We start from the raw sequence: 22,362 nt of genomic DNA, 5'->3' as shown, positions 1-22,362 counted from the left end.
TCTAATCAAGTACCTTCTCAGAAAGTCATCAGCCAACCTCTAGGGGAAGATGCCTGAATAAATAACAAACAAGTAATGGCAAGAGAATGAAGTACTCCAAAAATTGACACTGAGGAGTATCACATGAAGTTGAAAAATGTGATATGAAAAGATATTTATTAATGTAACTTGTTGTGAATTTTTAATTCTTTAAGGATATATTATCTTTTATTTTTAACTGACAATCCATTGATTTATAAATTTCATTTTACACTGAAAACGGTTTACATATTGTTTGTGAAAAAATAGTGCACAAAAAATACTGACGTTTTCCCAATAATAGCGAATAATAATTACAGTATTAATCAAACTTATCCCGATTCATAACTGCAGTTACTACAGTGCACAAAAATAATTCAATACAATCAGGATTATTCAGCGTGATTGCATTATTAATTAAAAAGCACAGCTCACCCTCAGTTGCAGTGGTCAGGAAGTGTCAAGCATTTCCAAATGCTTTTCAAAAGAAAAAAAACACAATGGAATAACAACGCTAGATGCACTTTGATATATAATGTGACCATCTTTGCCATTGGCTTTTTACAATTTTACACAAAATTATTATTTTTCCCAATTTATATTTATAATTCTTTTATTTATTTATTTTTTGCTATGTGTAATTGCTATTATTAAATACTGCAAGTACAATTACTAAGGAATTAGCGTAGGTTTTTGGGCTGTGGAACGAATTAATTTAATTATAATGTATTCTTATGGGAAAATCCCGCTCGACATACGACCATTTTGACTTAAAAACCAGGTCCTGGAATGAATGCATATATACATATATTAGGGGTGTAACGGTACACAAAAATCTCGGTTCGGTACGTACCTCTGTTTTGAGGTCACGGTTCGGTTCATTTTCGGTACAGTAAGAAAACAAAATGCAAAATATAAATGTGCCAGTTGTTTATCACACACTTTTGTGCTTTCAACAATAGGAACATTAGCCTATACAAAGCTAGAATTCTGCTCAAAAATAGAAAATACAATATTCTAAAATGTAGATATTTTGAAAAACAAAAATAAAAATAACTTTGGCTAAGATTTTTTCTTCAAAATAAATATCTGATGTGCAAAATTGAACAGTTGCAACACTGAAGTGAAGAGTTGTTCCATCTATATTCTTTTTTAATTTGAATTCCCCATCCATGTTAATATTTAACTGTTACCCACGCTGCTCACTGCACTTGTGAGTGGTGCGACGGCCCTGGCCGTTTAATTGTTATCTTTTTTGAGACTGTCAGTCATCTGATCGCCCCGTCCGCCAGCTGGCTGCCTCCCCTCCCAACATGGCGTACTCTAGCGCCGGACGTCGGACGGGCACACGACGTCACCGCCACTGACGGGTCACCCGAACTAGCCGCTGTCTGACATGTATCTATTATGCAGCGCTTTGTTTACATTTGCGGCAATAACGACACTTGCTTTACGGCAGCTAATCCGATACACGGTAATACGGCTCTGGGTAATACTATTAGGCCATTGTTTGAGCTTGCATACCCGCATGTGTGTTGTATTGTGCCTGAGTCTTGTTAACCAAATAAAGGCAGCGTTAACAAAAGTCATCTGACCGCTCGTCATTTTACAGTCAACACTCAGAGTTCGCAACTTCGCATTTGACAGCATACGTGCCGCGTACCTCCTCGCCAGCTGTTTGCTCGCCATTCATTCACCTGTGCATTTGATCGCTATTTTGTTACACTCCCGCTTTTTCAGTGAGGTATTTTGTGTTCATTCGTTATTGGATCGTTTTTGTTCACCACTGTAAATAAGAGCACCGCAGCAGTAAAGGTAAACTGCCGTTTTCGTTCAACCCGTTTTGTTTAGTGGAGAAGCCACGGTAGTGGCTGTATTGTTTTTTCTTTTTTACGATCAGGGTTTACTTAGCGGGTGGGGTTCAAGTGTAGTTTCATTTTGTTTGTTGTTTTGGCCTGGGCTTACGCTGAAGCCAGCTTCTTCCGCATTTTGTTCGACTTGTATGAATAAATTTGTGTCCACTTGCAACTTGTGTGCGTGGCTCGTTTTATGTTACACCCTTAGCAGCCGTCCGTGGGACGTAACAGTGGGATTATGGGAAGCATGAGCGGGCATTCCGTGCTTGCGTTAAATGCGTCAAATATTTTAACGTGATTAATTTGAAAAATTAATTACCGCCCGTTAACGCGCTAAAGTTGACAGCACACCGAACCGAGGACCACGTACCGAAACGGTTCAATACAAATACATGTACCGTTACACCCTTAATATATATTAAGGGTCTTACATTTTAATCATGGATGCATTTCCACCCATACAGACATAATCTTAAAAAAAATCCAGAAACCACATTGTATGTTGTATGTTTTTAAATAATTTATTTGTAATTTACTGGGGTTCATAAGTACTGTAATTGTACCCCTGAGAATCAGCAATAATTGTGACAATTAAAGAGTTGTCAGTCTACCTTTAAAAAAGTCCACCTTCACCCAATGAGTGACCAACCAGTTTGAGCTCATTACTGTCACCTGTGCACCCCACAGTCAGTCATAATCCAACTGCTACCATGGGCAAGACCAGAGAGTTTTAAAAAGACACCAGAGAAAAAAAATGTTGAGCTCCACGAAGCTTGAAAAGGCAATTGGACAATTGGAAAGCAGCTTGGTGAGAATAAATCACCAGTTACAGCAATTGTTACAAAATGGAAAGGCTAAACATGACTGATAATCTAACTTGGACTCGGGCTCCATGTAAAATCTATCCTCGTGGGGCATCACTCATGATGACAAAAGTGACGGCTCAGCCTAGGACTACACCACAGGAGCTGGTCAATGACCTGAAGAGAGCTGGATGCACAGTTTCAAAGGCAACTGTCAGCACACTATGGTGCAATGGTTTAAAATCATGCATTGCTCAGAAGGTTCCTCTGTTGAAGCCAGTACATGTGAAGCTCCTTCTGAATGATGCAGCAGGGTCATGGGAGAAAGTCATGTGGTCAGATGAGACAACAGTAGAACTTTGTGGTGCAAACTTTAGTCGTCGTCAGTGGAGAAAAAAGAAGGATGATTACAATCCCAAGAACACCATCCCCACTGTGAAGTATGGGGGTGGAAAACTCATGCTTTGGGGCTGCTTTTCGGCAAAGGGGACATGACGGCTGTGCTGTATAAAGCAGAGGATGAATGGTGAAACATATGAGCAACAACCTCATCGTGGCCACAACCTCGTCGTGGCTGGATCTTCCAACATGACAATGATCTGAAGCACACAGCCAAGCTGACCAAGGAGTGGCTGTGTAAAAAGCATATCAAGTTTCTGGAGTGGCCTAGCCAGTCGCCAGAGCTCAATCCAATAGAAAATCTTTGGATGAACCTCAAACTTCATGTTTGTTAACGACAGCCCTGAAACCTGACAGATCTAGAAAAGATATGTGCGGAGAAATGGGCCAAAATTCCTGTTTCCATATGTGAAAACCTGGTGAAGAACAACAGAAACCGTCTGAACTCTGTAACTGCAAACAAAGGCTTCTGCACTAAATATTGGCATCGATTTTCTCAGGGGTACAAATACTTATGAACCCCAGTAAATTACACATAAATTGTTTAAAAATCATAGATTTGTGTGTTCCAGATTTCTTTTTTTAGATTATGTCTCTACAAGTGTAAATGCATCTGTGATTGAAATTTCAGGCCTCTACCTACCGTATTGGCCAGAATATAAAATGGCCCTGATTAAAAGACGACCCACTCTTTTTCAAGGCTCAAGTTTGAAAAAAGACTTTTTGAACACCAAATTAATTTTTATACAGAAAATAATTACAGTACATCCGAAACAAATGATTATAACAATATATTTGAGAGAAAAATCATGTTATTTTGCCTCATTTAAATCTTAATATCTGAACATTTAAATATGTAAACTAAAGTGCAATCACATTCATAAATGAATGGCGTCTGGTTTTTGAAATGTAAATAAACCAATCTATTGTGATAAAACAACAAAATTGCAATAACTGCATTAACCATCAAAGTGAAGTCTATCTGTAACTATAGTCTTGAAACAAATCTGAATAAGGAAAAACATTGCAATAAAATAATGCAAACTGGTTAAACTTGAGAGTAGCTGAGATCTGTCATGACAGAACATTACTCCTCAAGTTCAGCATTCGCTTCAATGATATCTGGCGCCATCCGGCGTTGTGAATGGGTATAATGTCTAGACCCCGAATATAAGACGACTCCCACTTTTTCAGTCTTATTTCAATGCAAAAAACACCATCTTATATTCGGGCCAATACGGTATTTTCTAAGTGGGTGAACTTTCAAAATCACAAGGGTGCAAATACTCCTCACTGTGTGTGTATACATATATCATATATATGATCTTTATCCAGGATTCACACAGTGTGTCCATAGCACACACACCAATCTGGAATCTTCCTGTATGGGCCATATTCAATGATAGTTTCATATTTACTCTGGGCCAGTAAAAACTAGGCAGTGGGTCGCAGTTGGCCTGTGGGCCATAGATTGAATACCACCACGATGGGGTATATGCAATTTTTTTTCTCCCTGAGTTTGCTACATACGCTCTTATTTTTGTACACTTTTGACTGACTACTTTTTACACAAAGGTAATATGCACACATTACTACAGAAGTTAACGACGGTATGCTTTTGTGTGCGCTTCAGTCCATGGAGGACCTGGAGGAGCAGAAGCGTAAGAAGAAAAAGGAGAAGATGACACTGGGCTCGCTTTCGCGCGTCTTTGCTCGAGGGAAACAGCGCAAGTCTTTGGACCCGGGCCTCTTTGATGGTACTGCCACACCCGACTATTACATAGAGGAGGATGCCGACTGGTGATACTGCGTGTGGGTGTGCGCGTGTGTGTGTGTGTGTGCGTGTATGAGATGGGCTTGTTTGGGGGGGTGTCCAGTTAAAAATAAAAGCCTAAAAAGACTGCTATTCCACCAAATGTATAGTATATGAAACCCTTAAATTGTATGTATGTAAATGATATATATATTTATAGATGTACATGTATGCATATGTATATATGTTTACATGCATATAAATATATAGGCGGGGTTATTATCATGTGTATTTGTAGACATGCTGTATTATCGTGTCTTTATGTTTGGTTTGTTTTTTACAACTGGAGACTTGAAGGACTGCTGTTCATGTGTAAATAGGAGCAATTTGTCTTTTTAACCGTGGTTTTGTTTTTTCCAATTGTTTTTACTTTATGGCGCTTTACAAAAATATTTTATCTGGCCAAGTCCATTTTACTTTCATGTGCGGAAAAAAATATTCCATTCGGGTGTCCCAAAATGGCTATTTATGCAGTTAGGTGTTGTCATATCATATCGCAACGTGGGCCAGGGATGGAATGTCATCATCAATGAGTATAACAAATGTGACTGTCATCCTGCTCAAATAGCTTATTTTCTCAAATAGTGGCCTCAGTATTATAATACTCTGCTGATTCTATGCTCATTATATATTTTGGGATTAATGCAATAAATAAAAAGTTGACGCTAGTAACGCTCATAAAAATACCAATGATACAATATTTTTATTTTAGCCTTTTATGAAGTATCACTTGTGTTGTGCAAAAAATATAATAACACATTTAAAATACAGTGATTAACAAATAGATTAGCACTTTTATGTTTTGTTATGGCATAAAGAATTATTGCTATCATTCCTGAAGAGAAAAAAGTTTTAGTTGTTGAATGTACTGAAATAGTTAGAGCTTAGCATTCTATTCTATTCAAGCACTCTATAACGTTCGATGTCACTTTATAATAGGTGGTCTAATACCTTTGTTAATCACTGTACAAATAATTATTTTTGAAAAACCGATCATAAAAATATGTATATTTAAAATATTACAAAATTATAATAAATAATGAAAATATGTAGTTTTATGGAACGACAATGCATTTGACTTTTATTACCTGTAATAAATGCCACTATTTAAGGAAGTACAGTAATTTGTTGTAATCTCGCTGTTAGTACTTGCTTACTTCATTTCTTCCTGAGAGCTGCCTAACAAGCCAAAACCAGTCCAATGAATGTGTGAAAAGAAAAGAAAAACATCTGCATTATTGTCATTTCTCATTCATTTATTCATGCTTCATTCATTGCTTCATCTGCAAGTGACTTGCATTGTAAATGCAAGCCCTCGTGTTGCTTACTTCTCCTGTTTGTGTAAAATTCTTCCTACTACGTCTCTGTTGAATGCTTTGTAATGTAGGCAACATGGAATAAAAGATGAAATCTATGGAGGTATTTTATTTTAAAAAAATAAAACATTTATCTGCTGCAGATAAGTTTTGGGGGGACATGGAATCTTATTTTCTAAAATAAAACTTCAGCACATGTTCCATGGAGTAAGTGTTGTTTCTAATGTGTGTCTCTCTTCCTTCTCATCATTTTAAATCACTAGTCACAATAGCAAAAAAAGTCTACACACCCCAAGTAAGCATGATGTTACTATAACATGTTTGCTCAACTTTAAACCTGGGTGTGTAGACTTTTTATATCTATGTAAATAGTTCTTTGAGGGGATTATTCATATCGGACGTCGCCTTGCTTATTTTATTGAATTATAAGAAACCCTCGACCACGTGTGTGAAGGTGAATCAGTTTCATCCTGCATGCGAGTCAAAGGGTAAAGCTCTTTCATGAATAATCCCTAAGTAATAACTAATACCGCTCCCTTTAGAGTCTCACCATAGAATGTAGTCACTAAAGTGTTGCAAATTCACTAAAACAATAACGCCAACTCATTTAGCTACTTGTGTGAGTGGAATAATGAAAGCGTCGAGTTTTGGAATTGGACACCATCTATCTCTTATAAATATGCATGTTTAAAACTGCAAAGCCAGCTAGAGACTGTAGCCCCATCTAATGGTCATTGAATTTCAAGACCACTCAACCCAATGGAATAAAGGGACCACGAGTTTCTGTTGTGCGGGGAAAGACTTAGTCGGAGAGCTATATTTTAAATTCAGATTCGTTTTGTTTCGTTTTTCACCTAAAATTACATTACAAGATGTTTTATTTATATTAGTTTTTAGTTATGTTTCAAAGTTGTTTGTAAGTATTTACAGTATAACTCCCATTTTGTATTCTGATTTTTTTTCTTATGTACTCAGAGTTTTTTAATTCCATTAGAAATCAACTCTGTCCACTGTATGAGTGAAATTTCATAAAAATACAGTTTAATAATTTTTTTTCTTTTAACTCATTGGGTGCCATTGACAGCGATAGACGTCCAATCCATTAGAGTTAGGAGGACTGGCTGCCAAACCTCCCAGTTCAAATGGATTGAACGTGTACTAGCAACAAACTAATTTAAATTAGCAACAGAATGATGAGACGACCTACATGATTGGACATCACTGTCAATGACAACCAATGAGTTGAAATGCGAGTAAATTACATAATATTTGTATTTGCAACTTTTTTTTTTTTTTTTTGTAAAGTGAAATACATAACTGAATTTTTCATTTTTTGAGTTTAAATACATTTCATAGATTGTGTCACTTCCAGAGGTGGGTAGAGTAGCCAAAACTTTTACTCAAGTAAGAGAAGTGTTACTTCAAAATAATATTACTCGAGTAAAAGTAAAAGTAGTCATCCAAAAATGCACTCAAGTCCAAGTAAAAAAGTATTTGGTGAAAAGAATAAGTAATGAGTAACATTGTGAGTAACTGCTTACATTTTGTTTGACTTTTGTTTTTTTAAACTATGGTATTTTTTCTGAACACAAATTTAGCAATATTGATTGTTTCTATGATGGTACTGAACAATAACCCATTACATAACCACATTAAGCCAAAGAAATACAAACACACCAAAAAAAAATTCCGACGAGAGAAAAAAAATTAAATGAAGCGTTATTCGTCCAATGAGCGTGACTACCCTCTGGTGGAAAAAATAGATCCTAGTTTGAATAGTGAATACTGTAGCTCCTTCATAACTACTATCATGAAATTAAAAGGGTCATATCTCCTGTTTTCCATGGTCAATCGGTGCCAAATAAAAACTGGGAGAGAGTTGAAAATCCGTGCTTTAAAATCATGTTGAGGGCAGCGCTCTATGTCAAATACTTCATTTTTACGGTGCTTTAAAGACACTACATGATTGAACAGGCTGGGGTGAACATAGAACAGTAAGCTTGCGTCTGATTGGTATAATGGAGTCATGTGATTGTTGTTGCGACGTCTCTTTGGTGGAAGTGGTAGAGCTACTCTTGGCATCGCTAACAAAAATAAATAAATTTAATATATAGAGAGGACAAATGTAAAAACTCTTGTGTAGCCCAAAGAGCAGAGTAAGAGTAGTGTTTTTTCTTCACAAATCTACTCAAGTAAAAAGTATGACCTTGGAAAACAAATCTTACAAGTACATCTTTCTCAAAAAGTTACTCAAGTAAATGTAATAACTAGGGCTGTCAAAATTATCGCGTTAACGGGCGGTAATCAATTTTTTAAAGTCCTTAAGTCTTTTTTAAGTCTTCAAGTCTTTCTATCCATGGATCGCTTTAACAGAATGTTAATAATGTTAATGGCATCTTGTTGATTTATTGTTATAATAAACAAATACAGTACTTATGTACAGTATGTTGAATGTATATATCTGTCTTGTTTTCCTATCTTTCCATTCCAACAATAGTTTACAGAAAAATATGGCATATTTTATAGATGGTTTGAATTGCGATTAATTACGATTAATTAAATTTTAAGCTGTGATTAACTCGATTAAAAATTTTAATCGTTTGACAGCCCTAGTAATAACGCGTTACTACCCACCTCTGGTCACTTTCATGACGAGTCAGTCAAAACCAAGCGTTATTATTTTTGTAAATACCATTTTTTTGTAGTGCCTTCACCCAATAATGTGGTAATTGATAAGGCCAGTAAAACACTGAGCTACTGTAGGAAAAGGTTGTTGTTTTTTTTAATGTAATGAGCCGCGGCCTTAAGTCATTATTTTTGATGTCCATATTCTTCTGACCCTCGACCTCCACCGTAACTTCAGACCGCGACGGCCTCTCGTCTGACGTTGAGGAGCACCTGGACCGCCTCCAGCAGGCGGCTCTCGCCCGTACCACATGCATGTCTGTGTGGCGGGCGGGCACCGTGCGGGCCTGGCTGGAGGTGGTCATGGGAATGCCCGTCAACACGTTGCCTTGCTTGGAAAATGTCAAAAGTGGGGAGGTAAATGGATATTGATACGCATGGTGGTGTACTTTCAGTTTTTTGGTCTGATTCAAATGATTGTCTTTCACATTTAAGGTTCTTCTCAGATTGACTGATGTGGATTTAGAGATGGGTCTCGGAATATATAACCCAATTCATCGCAGGAAACTAAGATTGGCCATCGAGGACTTCAGAAGAGCTGAAGGGGACCAAAGGTGAGCAAGGGAAATTTATTTACCCCACTATATCACTGATTTATTTGAAGTCTTCACAAACAGGAAGTAGTAGGAGATGAACAAGTCTTTTCTTCTTGAATTTCATCTGCATGACTTATCACACTGCCTCCTAGTGGCCTACAGTGGGGCAAATAAGTATTTAGTCAACCACTAATTGTGCAAGTTCCCCCACTTGAAAATATTAGCGAGGCCTGTAATTGTCAAAATGGGTTAACCTCAACCATGAGAGACAGAATGTGGAAAAAAACTGAAAATTACATTGTTTGATTTTTTAAATTTATTTATTTGCAAATCATGGTGGAAAATAAGTATTTGGTCTATACCAAAGGTTCATCTCAATACTTTGTTATTTACCCTTTGTTGGCAATAACGGAGGCCAAACGTTTTCTGTAACTCTTCACAAGCATTTTACACACTGTTGCTGGTATTTTGGCCCATTCCTCCATGCAGATCTCCTCTAGAGCAGTGATGTTTTGGGGCTGTCGTTGGGCAACACGGACTTTCAACTCCCTCATCACCCTGTGGTGTCAAAATGAAAACAAGAACGGGAAACAAAAATCCCAGAACCACACGGGGGGACCTAGTGAATGACCTACAGAGAGCTGGGACCACAGTAACAAAGGCTACTATCAGTAACACAATGCGCTGCCAGGGACTCAAATCCTGCACTGCCAGACGTGTCCCCCTGCTGAAGAAAGTACACGTCCAGGCCTGTCTGCGGTTCGCTAGAGAGCATTTGGATGATCCAGAAGAGGACTGGGAGAATGTGTTATGGTCAGATGAAACCAAAATAGAACTTTTTGGTAGAAACACAGGTTCTCTTGTTTGGTGGAAAAAGAATACTGAATTGCACCATACCCACTCTGAAGCATGGGGGTGGAAACATCATGCTTAGGGGCTGTTTTTCTGCAAAGGGACCAGGACAACTGATCTGTGTAAAGGAAAGAATGAATGGGGCCATGTATCAAGAGATTTTGAGTGAAAATCTCCTTCCATCAGCAAGGGTATTGAAGATGAGACGTGGCTGGGTCTTTCAGCATGACAATGATTCCAAACACACAGCCAGGGCAACAAAGGAGTGGCTTCGTAAGAAGCATTTCAAGGTCCTGGAGTGGCCTAGCCAGTCTCCAGGTCTCAACCCCATAGAAAATCTGCGGAAGGGAGTTGAAAGTCCGGGTTGCCCAACGACAGCCCCAAAACATCACTGCTCTAGAGGAGATCTGCATGGAGGAATGGGCCAAAATACCAGCAACAGTGTGTGAAAAGCTTGTGAAGAGTTGGCCTCCGTTATTGCCAACAAAGGGTACATAACAAAGTATTGAGATGAACTTTTGGTGTTGACCAAATACTTATTTTCCACCATGATTTGCATATAAATTCTTTAAAAATCAAACAATGTGATTTTCTGTTTTTTTTTCCCACATTCTGTCTCTCATGGTTGAGGTTTAACCATGGTGACAATTACAGGCCTCTCTAATATTTTCAAGTGGGAGAACTTGCACAATTAGTGGTTGACTAAATACCTATTTGCCCCACTGTATGTGGGCACACCAGAAGGAGCACCACAATCAATGGGCTCTATGCACGGGAGGAGGCAGGACTTCCGGCGCACAAAACTTTTAAACATAATCTTTTTAAGTGCTATTTACCTTTATTAAAAATCTCAATGGGAGGCTGTTAAATTGGTGGTACGAGTGTGCAAGTACATTATTCTTCTTTGGTAAGATTTGTGTTGTTGTTCTTCAACTTCTATCCAGGTGAACTAGTTTCACAGTTCACATACACTTTCTGCATGCATTGGTACCGGTAAATAATTTATCAGTAATGTAGTTGATGTATTATTTAGTTCACATGTTGTTTAACAGCACATCCCTGAAAAATTCAGGGGCCACTGTGCTCATAGTGAAAAAAAAGTTACTGTAGTTACTGAAAAGTTATTAGGAGTGCTGTAGTGGTATTTAGACTGGAAAGGATGATTTAGGGGCCGTTTACATGGTGACGCTACGACACCAAAACGCAACGATTGCGGAATGGCCTCACCTATACACGGTGACGGCGAAAACGGAAGGCGAAGATGCAAACATTTGTTTCCGGCCTTCAAAGTGTAACGGTTCGATTGCGGGGATTGCTCCGCAACCATATGAATGGAATGCTTGCTCTCCAAATGTCAAATCTCAATTTTAACTACTTAAGAAGATAGGTTGTATATTAAAATTGAAGTTAATGTGAACATTTACTCTTTTTTTTTTTTTCAATAATAAAGATATAAGTAACATACATTCAGAAAAATAAGTACAAATGACTTATATTATGCAGAGTGAAATGGAATATATTTTGAAGATCGCGCAAGCAATGACTTTTTCAAATCACAAGGAAATAAAAAATTAGCCTAACATAAATGAACAAATATAAGTCCAAAGTGCACATTGACAGCTAAGATGTTCTGAACCTCCCCATCAGAGCAAATAAAACTAAATTTGATAAATAAGTCTCCTCAACTCTTTCGTTACTCTTAAAGATTTGATCCATTTTATGTTTTGCCCTTTTTTGTCGCATCAATTCAACAACCTTTTTTTTTGGGGGGGGGGGGGGGGGCTGTTCCAGAAAACATGAGCATCTGAACCAATCAGAGCTAACAATCTCTGCTGATCACATGTCAGTATGTCACCCAAATGAATAGATAAATGAGTCCAGGCGTTTTGCTTTGCTGCGTGCATTCGCACATTGACGTGACTTATCATCGTCAGACTCTGGTAACTGCGGCTGCTGTGGAAACCTCCATGCCGTCCGTGGAATAAAATAAATAATAGCTATTGGTGGAAACTGATTACGCTACACAAGCACTTCATTATGCTTGTTGTTAACACTTGTGTATGTAAATCTGATGTTGGTAAATTGTTTTCTTCATGGAGATGAAATGCATGTGTGGCACCTTAGCATTATTTATTTATTTTTTTTACATAGCGTTTTGATAATTGCCGTCATATTTTCGGAATCAAAGAACCGTGTACCGGAACAGCATTCCGACCCTGAATCTTATACCGCATTATACCGCAACAGCATTCCTGACCGTTCTGACCCACTTTCACCCCTGCACACATCCCTTTGGGCATGCGCAGTCGCTGCTACTAATCATTCAAAACAGCAAAAATAGTAGAACGTCTGCTTTAATTTAGTTTTTACAATATCTTTAATTTAAATATATTTTGTGTTCACATTTTTGTGCCTTTTGGAGCAAAAGAAAAAAACACATGGACGCCATTGCTTCGAGTGGGCAGGAGGTTGTTGTTAAGGAAGTGCAATATTGGCTATTGCCTTGTAAAACTGCACTGCCCCCGAGGGCTTGCCATGAATACTACATCATTGTTCAAATGGAGACGAAACCATTTAAATGCAAACGCGAAATGTGTCGTATTTGTGGAGCTTTACCATTTAAACGGCCTATTAGATACAAGTGTTTTGCGTTATGAGCATGGTCACGGGGCGAATTATAAAGGACAGCAGATTTCATGGTTCAAGGTTTTTGAGACATGAGCTGTGATATTTATCAAATTTCAAATCTGCACTTTAGCTCAGTAAAGGTTAAAAAACCCAATAAACGCCTATTCCAAGAGTGTCGAACTGGCCCTCAAGTGCCACTCTGGGTCATGGTTTTTGTTCCTACCAATCAAGCACAGACAGTTTAACCAATGAAGTTTCTGCTAGAACAAGCAGCATCCGACTGCAATCAACGAATTACAATTGTAAAACACCAGATTGGTGAAAAGCTGTCGTCTTGTTTTGTTGGAATGAAATCCAGCACCCACTGCGGCTCTATGTAGAATAGTTTGAATACCCCTGGCCTATTCCTTTTCCTTGCAGTCTATCCCACGCATCGGATTTGGACCACCACTGGGTGGCGACATCCTGGCTCAGCGATGTAGGCCTTCCTCAGTATTCGCAAACCTTCCACGCTCACCTGGTGGACGGCCGGGTATTGAGTTCTCTTGACCGCCATGACCTGGAGGAACACCTTGACATTAGCGATCGCTCCCACCAGGCCAGTCTGCTGCTGTCGGTGCAGCTCCTGCAGATGTTGGACTTCAATAAGGAGGTCAGACTTCAACACGATGACGGCGAGTTGAAAGAGGCTGAACTCAGTTTGTGTTGTGTCTGTTGACGCAGACCATGCGGGTGAGAAGGGCTAAGTGCGAGCACCAAAACAAGGACCCCATTGTTTGGACCTGTCACCGAGTCATGAAGTGGATCAGGGATATAGATCTTAAAGTGAGTGATTTAAATCATTGGCTACCATTGACGGTGATTGACAAACCAAAGTTGCTTTAAAAATGTACAATGCTGTTTTTACATTGCCTACAAAGGAACTACCGCATATGACCACTTACAACTAGGTGTGTGACAAAATATCGAAATGGTGATTTATCGTGATACTTTGCATCCCAAAAGGATCGAGATATCGTTTTAAAAAGGTGTCACTGTTTATCAATAAATTAATAAGGAACCAGCAATTTGCCCCCAAATCTTCCACCATAATAATATCGCAGACCTATGGCTACCATTGACGGCGCTAAACGCCCCATCCATAAGACTAGAAAGGGCGAAAGAACGTTCGTTTATTCAAAACCAGAGCATTCACATTCACTTTCCGATTTTCTGGGCATTTACTGTTTTTTTTGTTCATTTTAGGGCATTTACAGGTCACTTCTTGTTGAGTTTGAGTCACTGCCTATTCATTTCCGGGTCACTTCCTGTTCTTTTACCCAAAATCAAGAGGAATTGACCCATTAGATTTATATATTTATTTATTTATTCATTTATTGTCATCATCATCGGTATCATTGACAGTTAAACTGTAATATGATTAGCCAGGAGAAAGAAAGAACCGAAGAAAGACAAGGGCTGACGGGAGAAGCATATGCTTATCAAGACCCGTCCCCATGCAGCCAAGGACGCACAATCAAACATGGCAGAGTTGCATTAATTACATTACATGAGCTTTTTTTCACATTAAATGCTTCAAAATCAACAGGAAATGACTGAAAATCAACAGTTAATGACCTGAAATGGCCCAAAATTACCTCGTTGCCCAGTATCTGCTGCCACTGATGGCCATAGAAGTAGTAAGGGTTCATTTGCAGCCACCCTCCCAGTTCAAATGGATTAGACGTCTACTAGAGATAAACATACAGCAGAAGGATGACGATAGCTTATTTTTCCTGTTTATTAGTTGTTTTGTAGAATATCCTTGAATGATTTCCTGACCAATGTATCGATAATCGTTGTATCGCCATATGGTGAGAACATTATTATCGTGAGCTTTGTATCGCAAATTGTATCGTATCCTGAGGTACCCAGAGGTTCCCATCCCTACTTACAACACTCAAATTGAGGTCAGATCAAGAACCCTCTTGTTTATTATAAATGAATTTATTAGCTTCCATTGATGATGATAGAGGTCCAATCCATTTAGACTGGGAGGGGCTGTCAGCGAGCTTTCGATATACTCAAAACAACATGTTACTTAAAAAGATGAGTTTTGTGTATTTAAAATCCTATGTTTGCATGATTAATAGGAAGTTATATTTTTTTACATTGTTATACTTATTTTTCAGATGTTTGCTGACAACCTTCAGGGTAAAGGAGTGAATGGCGCAGTGCTGGTTATGAACCCAAATTTTGACCCCGACACTATGGCGAGAGTGCTAGAAATCCCAGTCGAGAGACACTCGCTCCATCGGCATCTGCGTGAAGAGATGAAAGTACTCCTTGCTGCTAGCAGGCGAGTCATTTCAAACGTCTACACACACACACACCTGTTCAAGTGCCACTTTTTTGTGTATAGTACTAGTCTTCCAATTTGGATTTTCCACTGAACACATAATAATGGTCTGCATCGACAGCAACCAGGAGGAGCGGGAAGGCGAGGTGGTCAGTTCCTTGACTCCGGTGGCAGTCAAGCGCTTTGCCGAGGGAAGGAAGCCAATGAGGAGATCCAGCAAGGTATCATAACATTGTATTCCACAGGTGTCAAACTCAGACCTGGGGACCAGATCCGGCTTTTGACATCATTTTGTTTGGCCGGCTAAAGTAAATGATGTGCATCGACTTTTTTTTTTTTTTTTTTAATACATATAAAAATAACAATATTCAATGTTTTTCCTATTATAATTTTTTTTTAAAGTGTTGAAATAAATTTTAAAAAGAATAATTATTTATAATTATTCCCTCCTTTTTTGTTTTAAAAAATTATATACAAATAAAAATCAATAAGAAAGTATTTGCTTTAAGACTCAGAAGATTTGGACAATTTTTAGTTCAACAATATCTTTCATCGACTATTAAAATAGCTGTCGATTTATTTGAAAACAGATTGTCAGTTAGTCAATTAATCGTAAATCGTTAAACTGGCTTCCAGTGAGTCAAAGGATTGACTACAAAATACTACTGCTCTTCTACAAAACACTCAATGGCCTTGGATCAAAATACATGCTTGATTTGTTGGATCCCTATGAAGTATCTAGACCCCCTAAGGTCGTCTGGAACCGGTCTGCTGTATGTTTCAAGAGCAAGAACCAAGCAGGGTGAGGCAGCATTTAGGTATTATGCTCCTCACCTTTGGAAGCTAGCTTCTTTAAATCAGGGCTAAAAACGCTTTTGTTTATCACATCATATTCATAAATGTCTATATATTTCAAATTTCAAACTATTTGCTTTTGATTCATTTTCTGCTTTCTTTGTGATTTCAATTGTCATTCATTTTTTAAATTCTATTCGTTATTTAATGATAGTTTTTTGTATATATTTTTTTTTCCTCTTTCTATTTTCTTTGGTTTTACTTTCTTTTGATTAAAGTGATTTTTACAAATCATTTTATCTCTGCTTGTGGATCTTCATGTGATGTAAAGCACATTGAATTCCCTTGTGTTGAATTGTGCTATACAAATAAATTTGCCTTGCCTTGCCTAATCGTGGCAGCCCTCATTGGGCAGACATAGCAGCCTGCCCGACCGAAACTATAACTGCAATTTGGCCTGTGTTAAACATGAATTTGAAACCCCTGCTCTATTTACAGTGGGGCATATAAGTATTTATTCAACTACCAATTGTGCAAGTTCTCCTACTTGAAAAGATTAGAGAGGCCTGTAATTGTCAACATGGGTGAACCTCAACCATAAGACAGAATGTGAAAAAAAAACAAAATCACATTGTTTGATTTTTAAAGAATTTATTTGCAAATCATGGTGGAAAATAAGTATTTGGTCATTACCAAAAGTTCATCTCAATACTTTGTTATGTACCCTTTGTTGGCAGTAACGGGGGCCAAACGTTTTCTGTAACTCTTCACAAGCTTTAGAGTGGAAAATAAGTATTTGGTCACCTACAAACAACCAAGATTTCTGGCTGTCAAAGAGGTCTAACTTCTTTTAATGAGGTCTAACGAGGCTCCACTCGTTACCTGTATTAATGGCACCTGTTTTAACTCAGAGACAAAATGGTAGACCTGCACCAGGCTGTGAAGACTGAATCTGCAATAGGTAAAACGCTTGGTGTAAATAAAACAACTGTGGGAGCAATTATTAGAAAATGGAAGACATACAAGACCACTGATAATCTCCCTCGATCTGGGGCTCCATGCAAGATCTCACCCCGTGGCATCAAAATGATAACAAGAACGGTGAGCAAAAATCCCAGAACCACACGTGGGGACCTAGTGAATGACCCACAGAGAGCTGTGACCACAGTAACAAAGGCTAGTATCAGTAACACAATGCGCCGCCAGGGACTCAAATCCTGCACTGCCAGACGTGTCCCCGTGCTGAAGCCAGTACACGCCCAGGCCCGTCTGCGGTTCGCTAGAGAGCATTTGGATGATCTAGAAGAGGACTGGGAGAATGTGTTATGGTCAAGTGAAACCAAAATAGAACTTTTCGGTAGAAACACAGGTTCTTGTGTTTGGAGGAGAAAGATTACTGAATTGCATCCAAAGAACACCATACCCACTGTGAAGCATGGGGGTGGCAACATCATGCTTTGGGGCTGTTTTCCTGTAAAGTGACCAGGATGACTGATCTGTGGAAAGCAAAGGAAAGAATGAATGGGGCCATGTATCAAGAGATTTTGAGTGAAAATCTCCTTCCATCAGCAAGGGCATTGAACATGAGACGGGGCTGGGTCTTTCAGCATGACAATGACACACAGCCAGGGCAAGAAAGGAGTGGCTTCGTAAGAAGCATTTCAAGGTCCTGGAGTGGCCTAGCCAGTCTCCAGATCTCAAACCCATAGAAAATCTGCGGAGGGACTTGAAAGTCCGGATTGCCCAACGACAGCCCCAAAACATCACTGCTCTCGAGGAGATCTGCATGGAGGAATGGGCCAAAATACCAGCAACAATGTGTGAAAAGCTTGTGAAGAGTTAGAGAAAACGTTTGGCCTCCGTTATTGCCAACAAAGGGTACATAACAAAGTATTGAGATGAATTTTTGGTATTGACCAAAAACTTATTTTCCACCATGATTTGCAAATAAATTCTTTAAAAATCAAACAATGTGATTTTCTGTTTGTTTTTCCACATTCTGTCTGTCATGGTTGAGGTTTACCCATGCTGACAATTACAGGAATCTCTAATATTTTCAAGTGGGAGAACTTGCACAATTAGTGGTTGACTAAATACTTATTTGCCCCACTGTATATACCATACTCAATTGTTGTTTGGAACTCATTAAAGGCCTTCATTTGTATCATACTGTGTTTGTACCTGTTCTCGCATGTGCCCAGAGTCCACTGAGATTTCGCTCGGCAGAAGCACGTGTTCACTCCGGGCCTCGGACTTCTCGCAGCCCCATGCGCGCCTACAAGAGTGTGGACATCACCCATATGTGAAAACAAAGCTTCACTGTGGATCTATAAGGACTTCACCTTGTCATTTAAAGGGGATAAAATGGAAAACTGACATTTTAATGTTGTTTCCAAATAGTATTCGCAAAGCTATCAAATTTGAACGCAAGCAACCAATTCTGGCCATGTCCACACGTAGCAGGGTTTTTTAAAAATGAGCATTTTGCCCTTTCCGTCAAGAAATAAAAATTCAACATCCACACCATCTCGTGTGTAGGAAAAATATCATCTACACGCAACTGGATAAGTGTGGGTTTTTTTGTTTTGTTTTTCTACATATTTCCTTATCTCCATCCAAGCACAGAGTGATTGACAAGAAGTAAAATGGTACTACGATCGTATTTTGTCTTTTTAGCCATTGCCTTGTGAGATGTTCGTGAACCATTAGCATGTTAGCATGGGTTGCTAGCGCGTGCGGTCGCTTATTTGTTTGTATCTGTGCATGATAGATGTCTTTAAAGGAATCCAGGGATAGAAAGACTTGTAGTTCTTAAAAGAAACACGTTATTATGAGATAAAAATAATTTGATATTGAAACCCCTCTTGATGTTTTCATTTTTATACAATTTGTTAAATTAGTTGTTGTTGACGTCGCAGGGCGGTGACATCACATGGTTATGCTGCCGGGCTTCCAGAGTATGACTCTAGCAACATAAACATGTCATCTGTTCAAATTCTTCAACCCTTTCAATTTGAACCCGAGAGGAACATTAATGAGCATGACAGCACTGTTAATATTTCACAAAACTAGCAGCAAAAGCAAAATGAAGAGGAAAGACGGGGTGAGACATGACAAGAGTGAGGGGGGGTGTTCTGCCAAAATTTGCTACACCAGCGAAACGTCTACAACAGGGGAAATTGACACCCGAAGTACTACCGTGTGCTTTCAGCTTGTTTTGTTTGAGTGCATACAGACAGAACATACTAAAGATGCCATTAGAAAATACTTAAGCGTGGGAATATCAAATAAGGTTGGTTTAAATATGCTACGTGACCAATGTGGTCAACAGATCAACAATTTGCTTTAAAGCTACCACAAGAAAACACTATGCTTAAAAGTATGAGAGGGAAACACATGCAAAAAGTATTTTGAGGCAACGAAAATGTAATAAAAGACTCAATAAAAACACAAATAGTTAGTACTCACCGCGTTTAACCGATGAGCTCATGTGTTGGACGTCTCGCCGCGTAGAAAGAATTGCAGTAACCTGGTAGTATTCGTCGAGTGACCATGACAATCTACCATGAGCGTCCATAAAACATGGCGCCCTCCGTAGATGAAAACATGTACTAAATACTATAGATTTTTAAATCAATGGCAATATTTTATGTGTTTCTAATAACGTATTTTAGTAAAAGAGAACAATTGTGGCTTATTAGAGCCTACAAGTCTTTAAATTCGAGGTTCCCTTTAATACAGGGGTGTCCAAACTTTTTGCAAAGAGGGCCAAATTTGGTGTGGTAAAAATGTGGGGGGCCGACCTTGGCTGACGTCCTATATGTAGAACAATATATTTAAGCAAATTTTAGCAAGCCATTCTGTGTGTCACATACGCTTTCTTATTATTAGGGCCCGAGCACTAGACGTGCGAAGGCCCTATTGTAATGCAAAGGATTATTATTATTATTAGGGCCCGAGCACTAGGCGTGCGAAGGCCCTATTGTAATGCAAAGGATTATTATTATTATTATTATTAGGGCCCGAGCACTAGGCGTGCGAAGGCCCTATTGTAATGCAAAGGATTATTATTATTATTATTATTATTATTAGGGCCCGAGCACTAGACGTGCGAAGGCCCTATTGTAATGCAAAGGATTATTATTATTATTATTATTATTATTAGGGCCCGAGCACTAAGCGTGCGAAGGCCCTATTGTTTTGCAAAGGATTATTATTATTATTATTATTATTATTATTCTTCTTTTTTCAGGGCAAATGAAAATGGCCAATTTGGAGGCCTGAACATGCACGAAAAGTCACCAAAATTTGCACAAACGTGCGGCTTTGCGTAAATTTCGATAATCTTGTGTCGTTTTGAAAAAATGTCAAAAAATGGCTCAGTGGCGCCCCCTTGACCCTTAAAATTTTCAAAAAGGCCTCTCCTCTCAGGTTTTCAACGTAGAGCAATGAAATTTGGGGAGTAGATACCTTATGCCTAACTGTTCAAAAAAGCCTCTTGCACCCATATTCCAAATCCAACAGGAAATCGGATATTTTGGATCAAATGTGAAATTTTTATCGGTTCACAGTTTGAGTTTACATTTGGAGGCCTGAACATGCACGAAAACTCACCAAAATTTGCACATACATGCAAATTTGCGTAAATTTTGATAATCTACAAAAAAATTTAACAAAATGGCTCAGTGGCGCCCCCTTGAAATTTTCAAAAAGGCCTTTCCTATTAGGTTTTTTCAACGTAGAACGATGAAATTTGGCAAGTCGATACATTGTGCAAAACTGCTCCAAAAAGTCTCTTGCACCCATATTCCAAACCCAACAGGAAGCCGGAAATTTTGGATCAAATGTGAAATTTTATCGATTTACATTTGAGACCTTGTCGCTGAAGAAAATAGTTGGATAGTCTTCAAAATTGGTCAGACTATTCAGGAGACATATGAGATCTTAAGTTTTCAAAATGGTGAGTTTTCACTCAAGGGTCTGACCTGGGCGTGGTCCCAAAGTCGGCCATTTTTGGGCAAAATACCAAATTCAGAAAATGATTAAAAACTCCGTGATACAACGTTCAATCTTTTTCATTTCTAGCATGTATATGAGATATCCCAGCCTGAACACGACTGCATTGAAATATTACCCATTAGGCCTGGCGCCCCCTAGTGGGAACAGGAAATGGCCTTCTTTACGAGACAGGCTCCTCCTCCAAGGGAAAAAAATCTATTGACCTCAAACCTGTTTCAGGGGAGCCTCAAGACATGTGTTCAGGTCCCTGATGAAAAATATTGAGGTTTCGTTGAAGCGGAGAGGTCCAAACTGGAAGTGAAAATGACCGTCAACAATTTGTCTCGCCAAAAATTTTGAACAGTCATAACTCGGCAGATATGCAACATATCTGCGCCAAACTTTCCGTGTTTGTTGAGAGTCATACCCTGAAGGTTCTTGTAGGGGTCATTTGCATCAACTCTACAGTGCCAACTAGTGGCGACAGAAAGAAGTTTTAAAAAAGGCCTTTCCTATTGGGTTTTTTCAACATAGAGCAAGGAAATTTGGGGAGTAGATACCTTATGCAAAACTGCTCCAAAAAGTCTCTTGCACCCATATTCCAGATCCAACAGGAAATCGGGTATTTTGGATCGAATGTGAAATTTTCATGGGTTCACAGTAAGAGTTTACATTTGGAGGCTTGAATATGCATAAAAACTCACCAAAATTTGCACATACATGCGGCTTTGGATAACGTTCGATAATCTTGCAACGTTACGAAACAATTTAAGAAAATGGCTCAGTGGCGCCCCCTTGAAATTTTCAAAAAGGCCTCTCCATTTAGGTTTTTCTAACATAGAGTGATGAAATTTGGAGAGTCAAAACTTTGTGCAAAACTGCTCCAAAAAGTCTCTTGCACACACATTCCAAATCCTACAGGAAATCGGGTATTTTGGATTGAATGTGAACTTTTTATCGATTTACAGTGTGCACATTTTACACCTTGACACCTAGGGAATTAGTTTGATCATTCTCAAAATTGGCGAGACTGTTCATGAGGCATATGAAATCTTAAGTTATAAAAATGGTGTGTTTTCATTCACGGGCCTGACCTGGGCGGGGCGCCAAATTCTTCCATTTTTTCGCCAAAACACCAAATTCGGAAAATGACTGATAACACCCTCATACAATGTTAAATCTATTTTAAATCTGGCATGTGTGTGAGGTATACCAGCCTGAGCAGGACTGGATTGAAAATTTACCATTTGTGCCTGGCGCCTCCTAGTGGAAACAGGAAATGCCCTTTTTTACGGGACACACTCCTCCTCTAAAGGGAAAAAACC

The 22,362-nt window shown here is 38.7% G+C and overlaps 3 protein-coding genes across 7 annotated transcripts in view; all 3 read left to right on the top strand.

Annotated features, from left to right (window-relative positions):
• The window catches only part of kaznb (kazrin, periplakin interacting protein b), a 256,139-nt gene extending 249,711 nt beyond the window's left edge, over window positions 1-6,428 (top strand). For 3 of the 5 annotated variants that reach the window (XM_057847065.1, XM_057847067.1, XM_057847068.1), the window contains one exon: window positions 4,710-6,425. In XM_057847065.1, coding sequence (XP_057703048.1) covers window positions 4,710-4,880 — 171 coding nt within the window. In that variant the 3' untranslated portion in view covers window positions 4,881-6,425. Of the gene's footprint in view, window positions 1-4,709 lie in introns of all 5 variants that reach the window. The other 2 variants (XM_057847064.1, XM_057847066.1) reach the window with 2 other exon arrangements.
• A 2,425-nt stretch (window positions 6,429-8,853) lies between these two features.
• LOC130921568 (kazrin-like) lies at window positions 8,854-9,499 on the top strand. The gene is made up of 3 exons (XM_057845615.1): window positions 8,854-8,860; window positions 9,069-9,247; window positions 9,326-9,499. The coding sequence occupies exons 1-3, from the start codon at window positions 8,854-8,856 to the stop codon at window positions 9,446-9,448; spliced, it is 309 nt and encodes a 102-aa protein (XP_057701598.1). The 3' UTR covers window positions 9,449-9,499.
• Window positions 9,500-13,069: 3,570 nt separating this feature from the next.
• Window positions 13,070-19,873, top strand: LOC130922337 (kazrin-A-like). Its single transcript, XM_057847069.1, has 5 exons — window positions 13,070-13,558; window positions 13,630-13,731; window positions 15,078-15,244; window positions 15,366-15,465; window positions 18,241-19,873. The coding sequence occupies exons 1-5, from the start codon at window positions 13,538-13,540 to the stop codon at window positions 18,343-18,345; spliced, it is 495 nt and encodes a 164-aa protein (XP_057703052.1). The 5' UTR covers window positions 13,070-13,537; the 3' UTR covers window positions 18,346-19,873.
• The last annotated feature ends 2,489 nt before the right edge of the window (window positions 19,874-22,362 follow it).

This window comes from Corythoichthys intestinalis, chromosome 9 (genome assembly GCF_030265065.1).
Source record: "Corythoichthys intestinalis isolate RoL2023-P3 chromosome 9, ASM3026506v1, whole genome shotgun sequence".
Classification (NCBI taxonomy): Eukaryota; Metazoa; Chordata; class Actinopteri; order Syngnathiformes; family Syngnathidae; genus Corythoichthys; species Corythoichthys intestinalis.
Note: the sequence above shows the minus strand (reverse complement) of the source record. Positions and strands in the feature narration are given on the sequence as shown.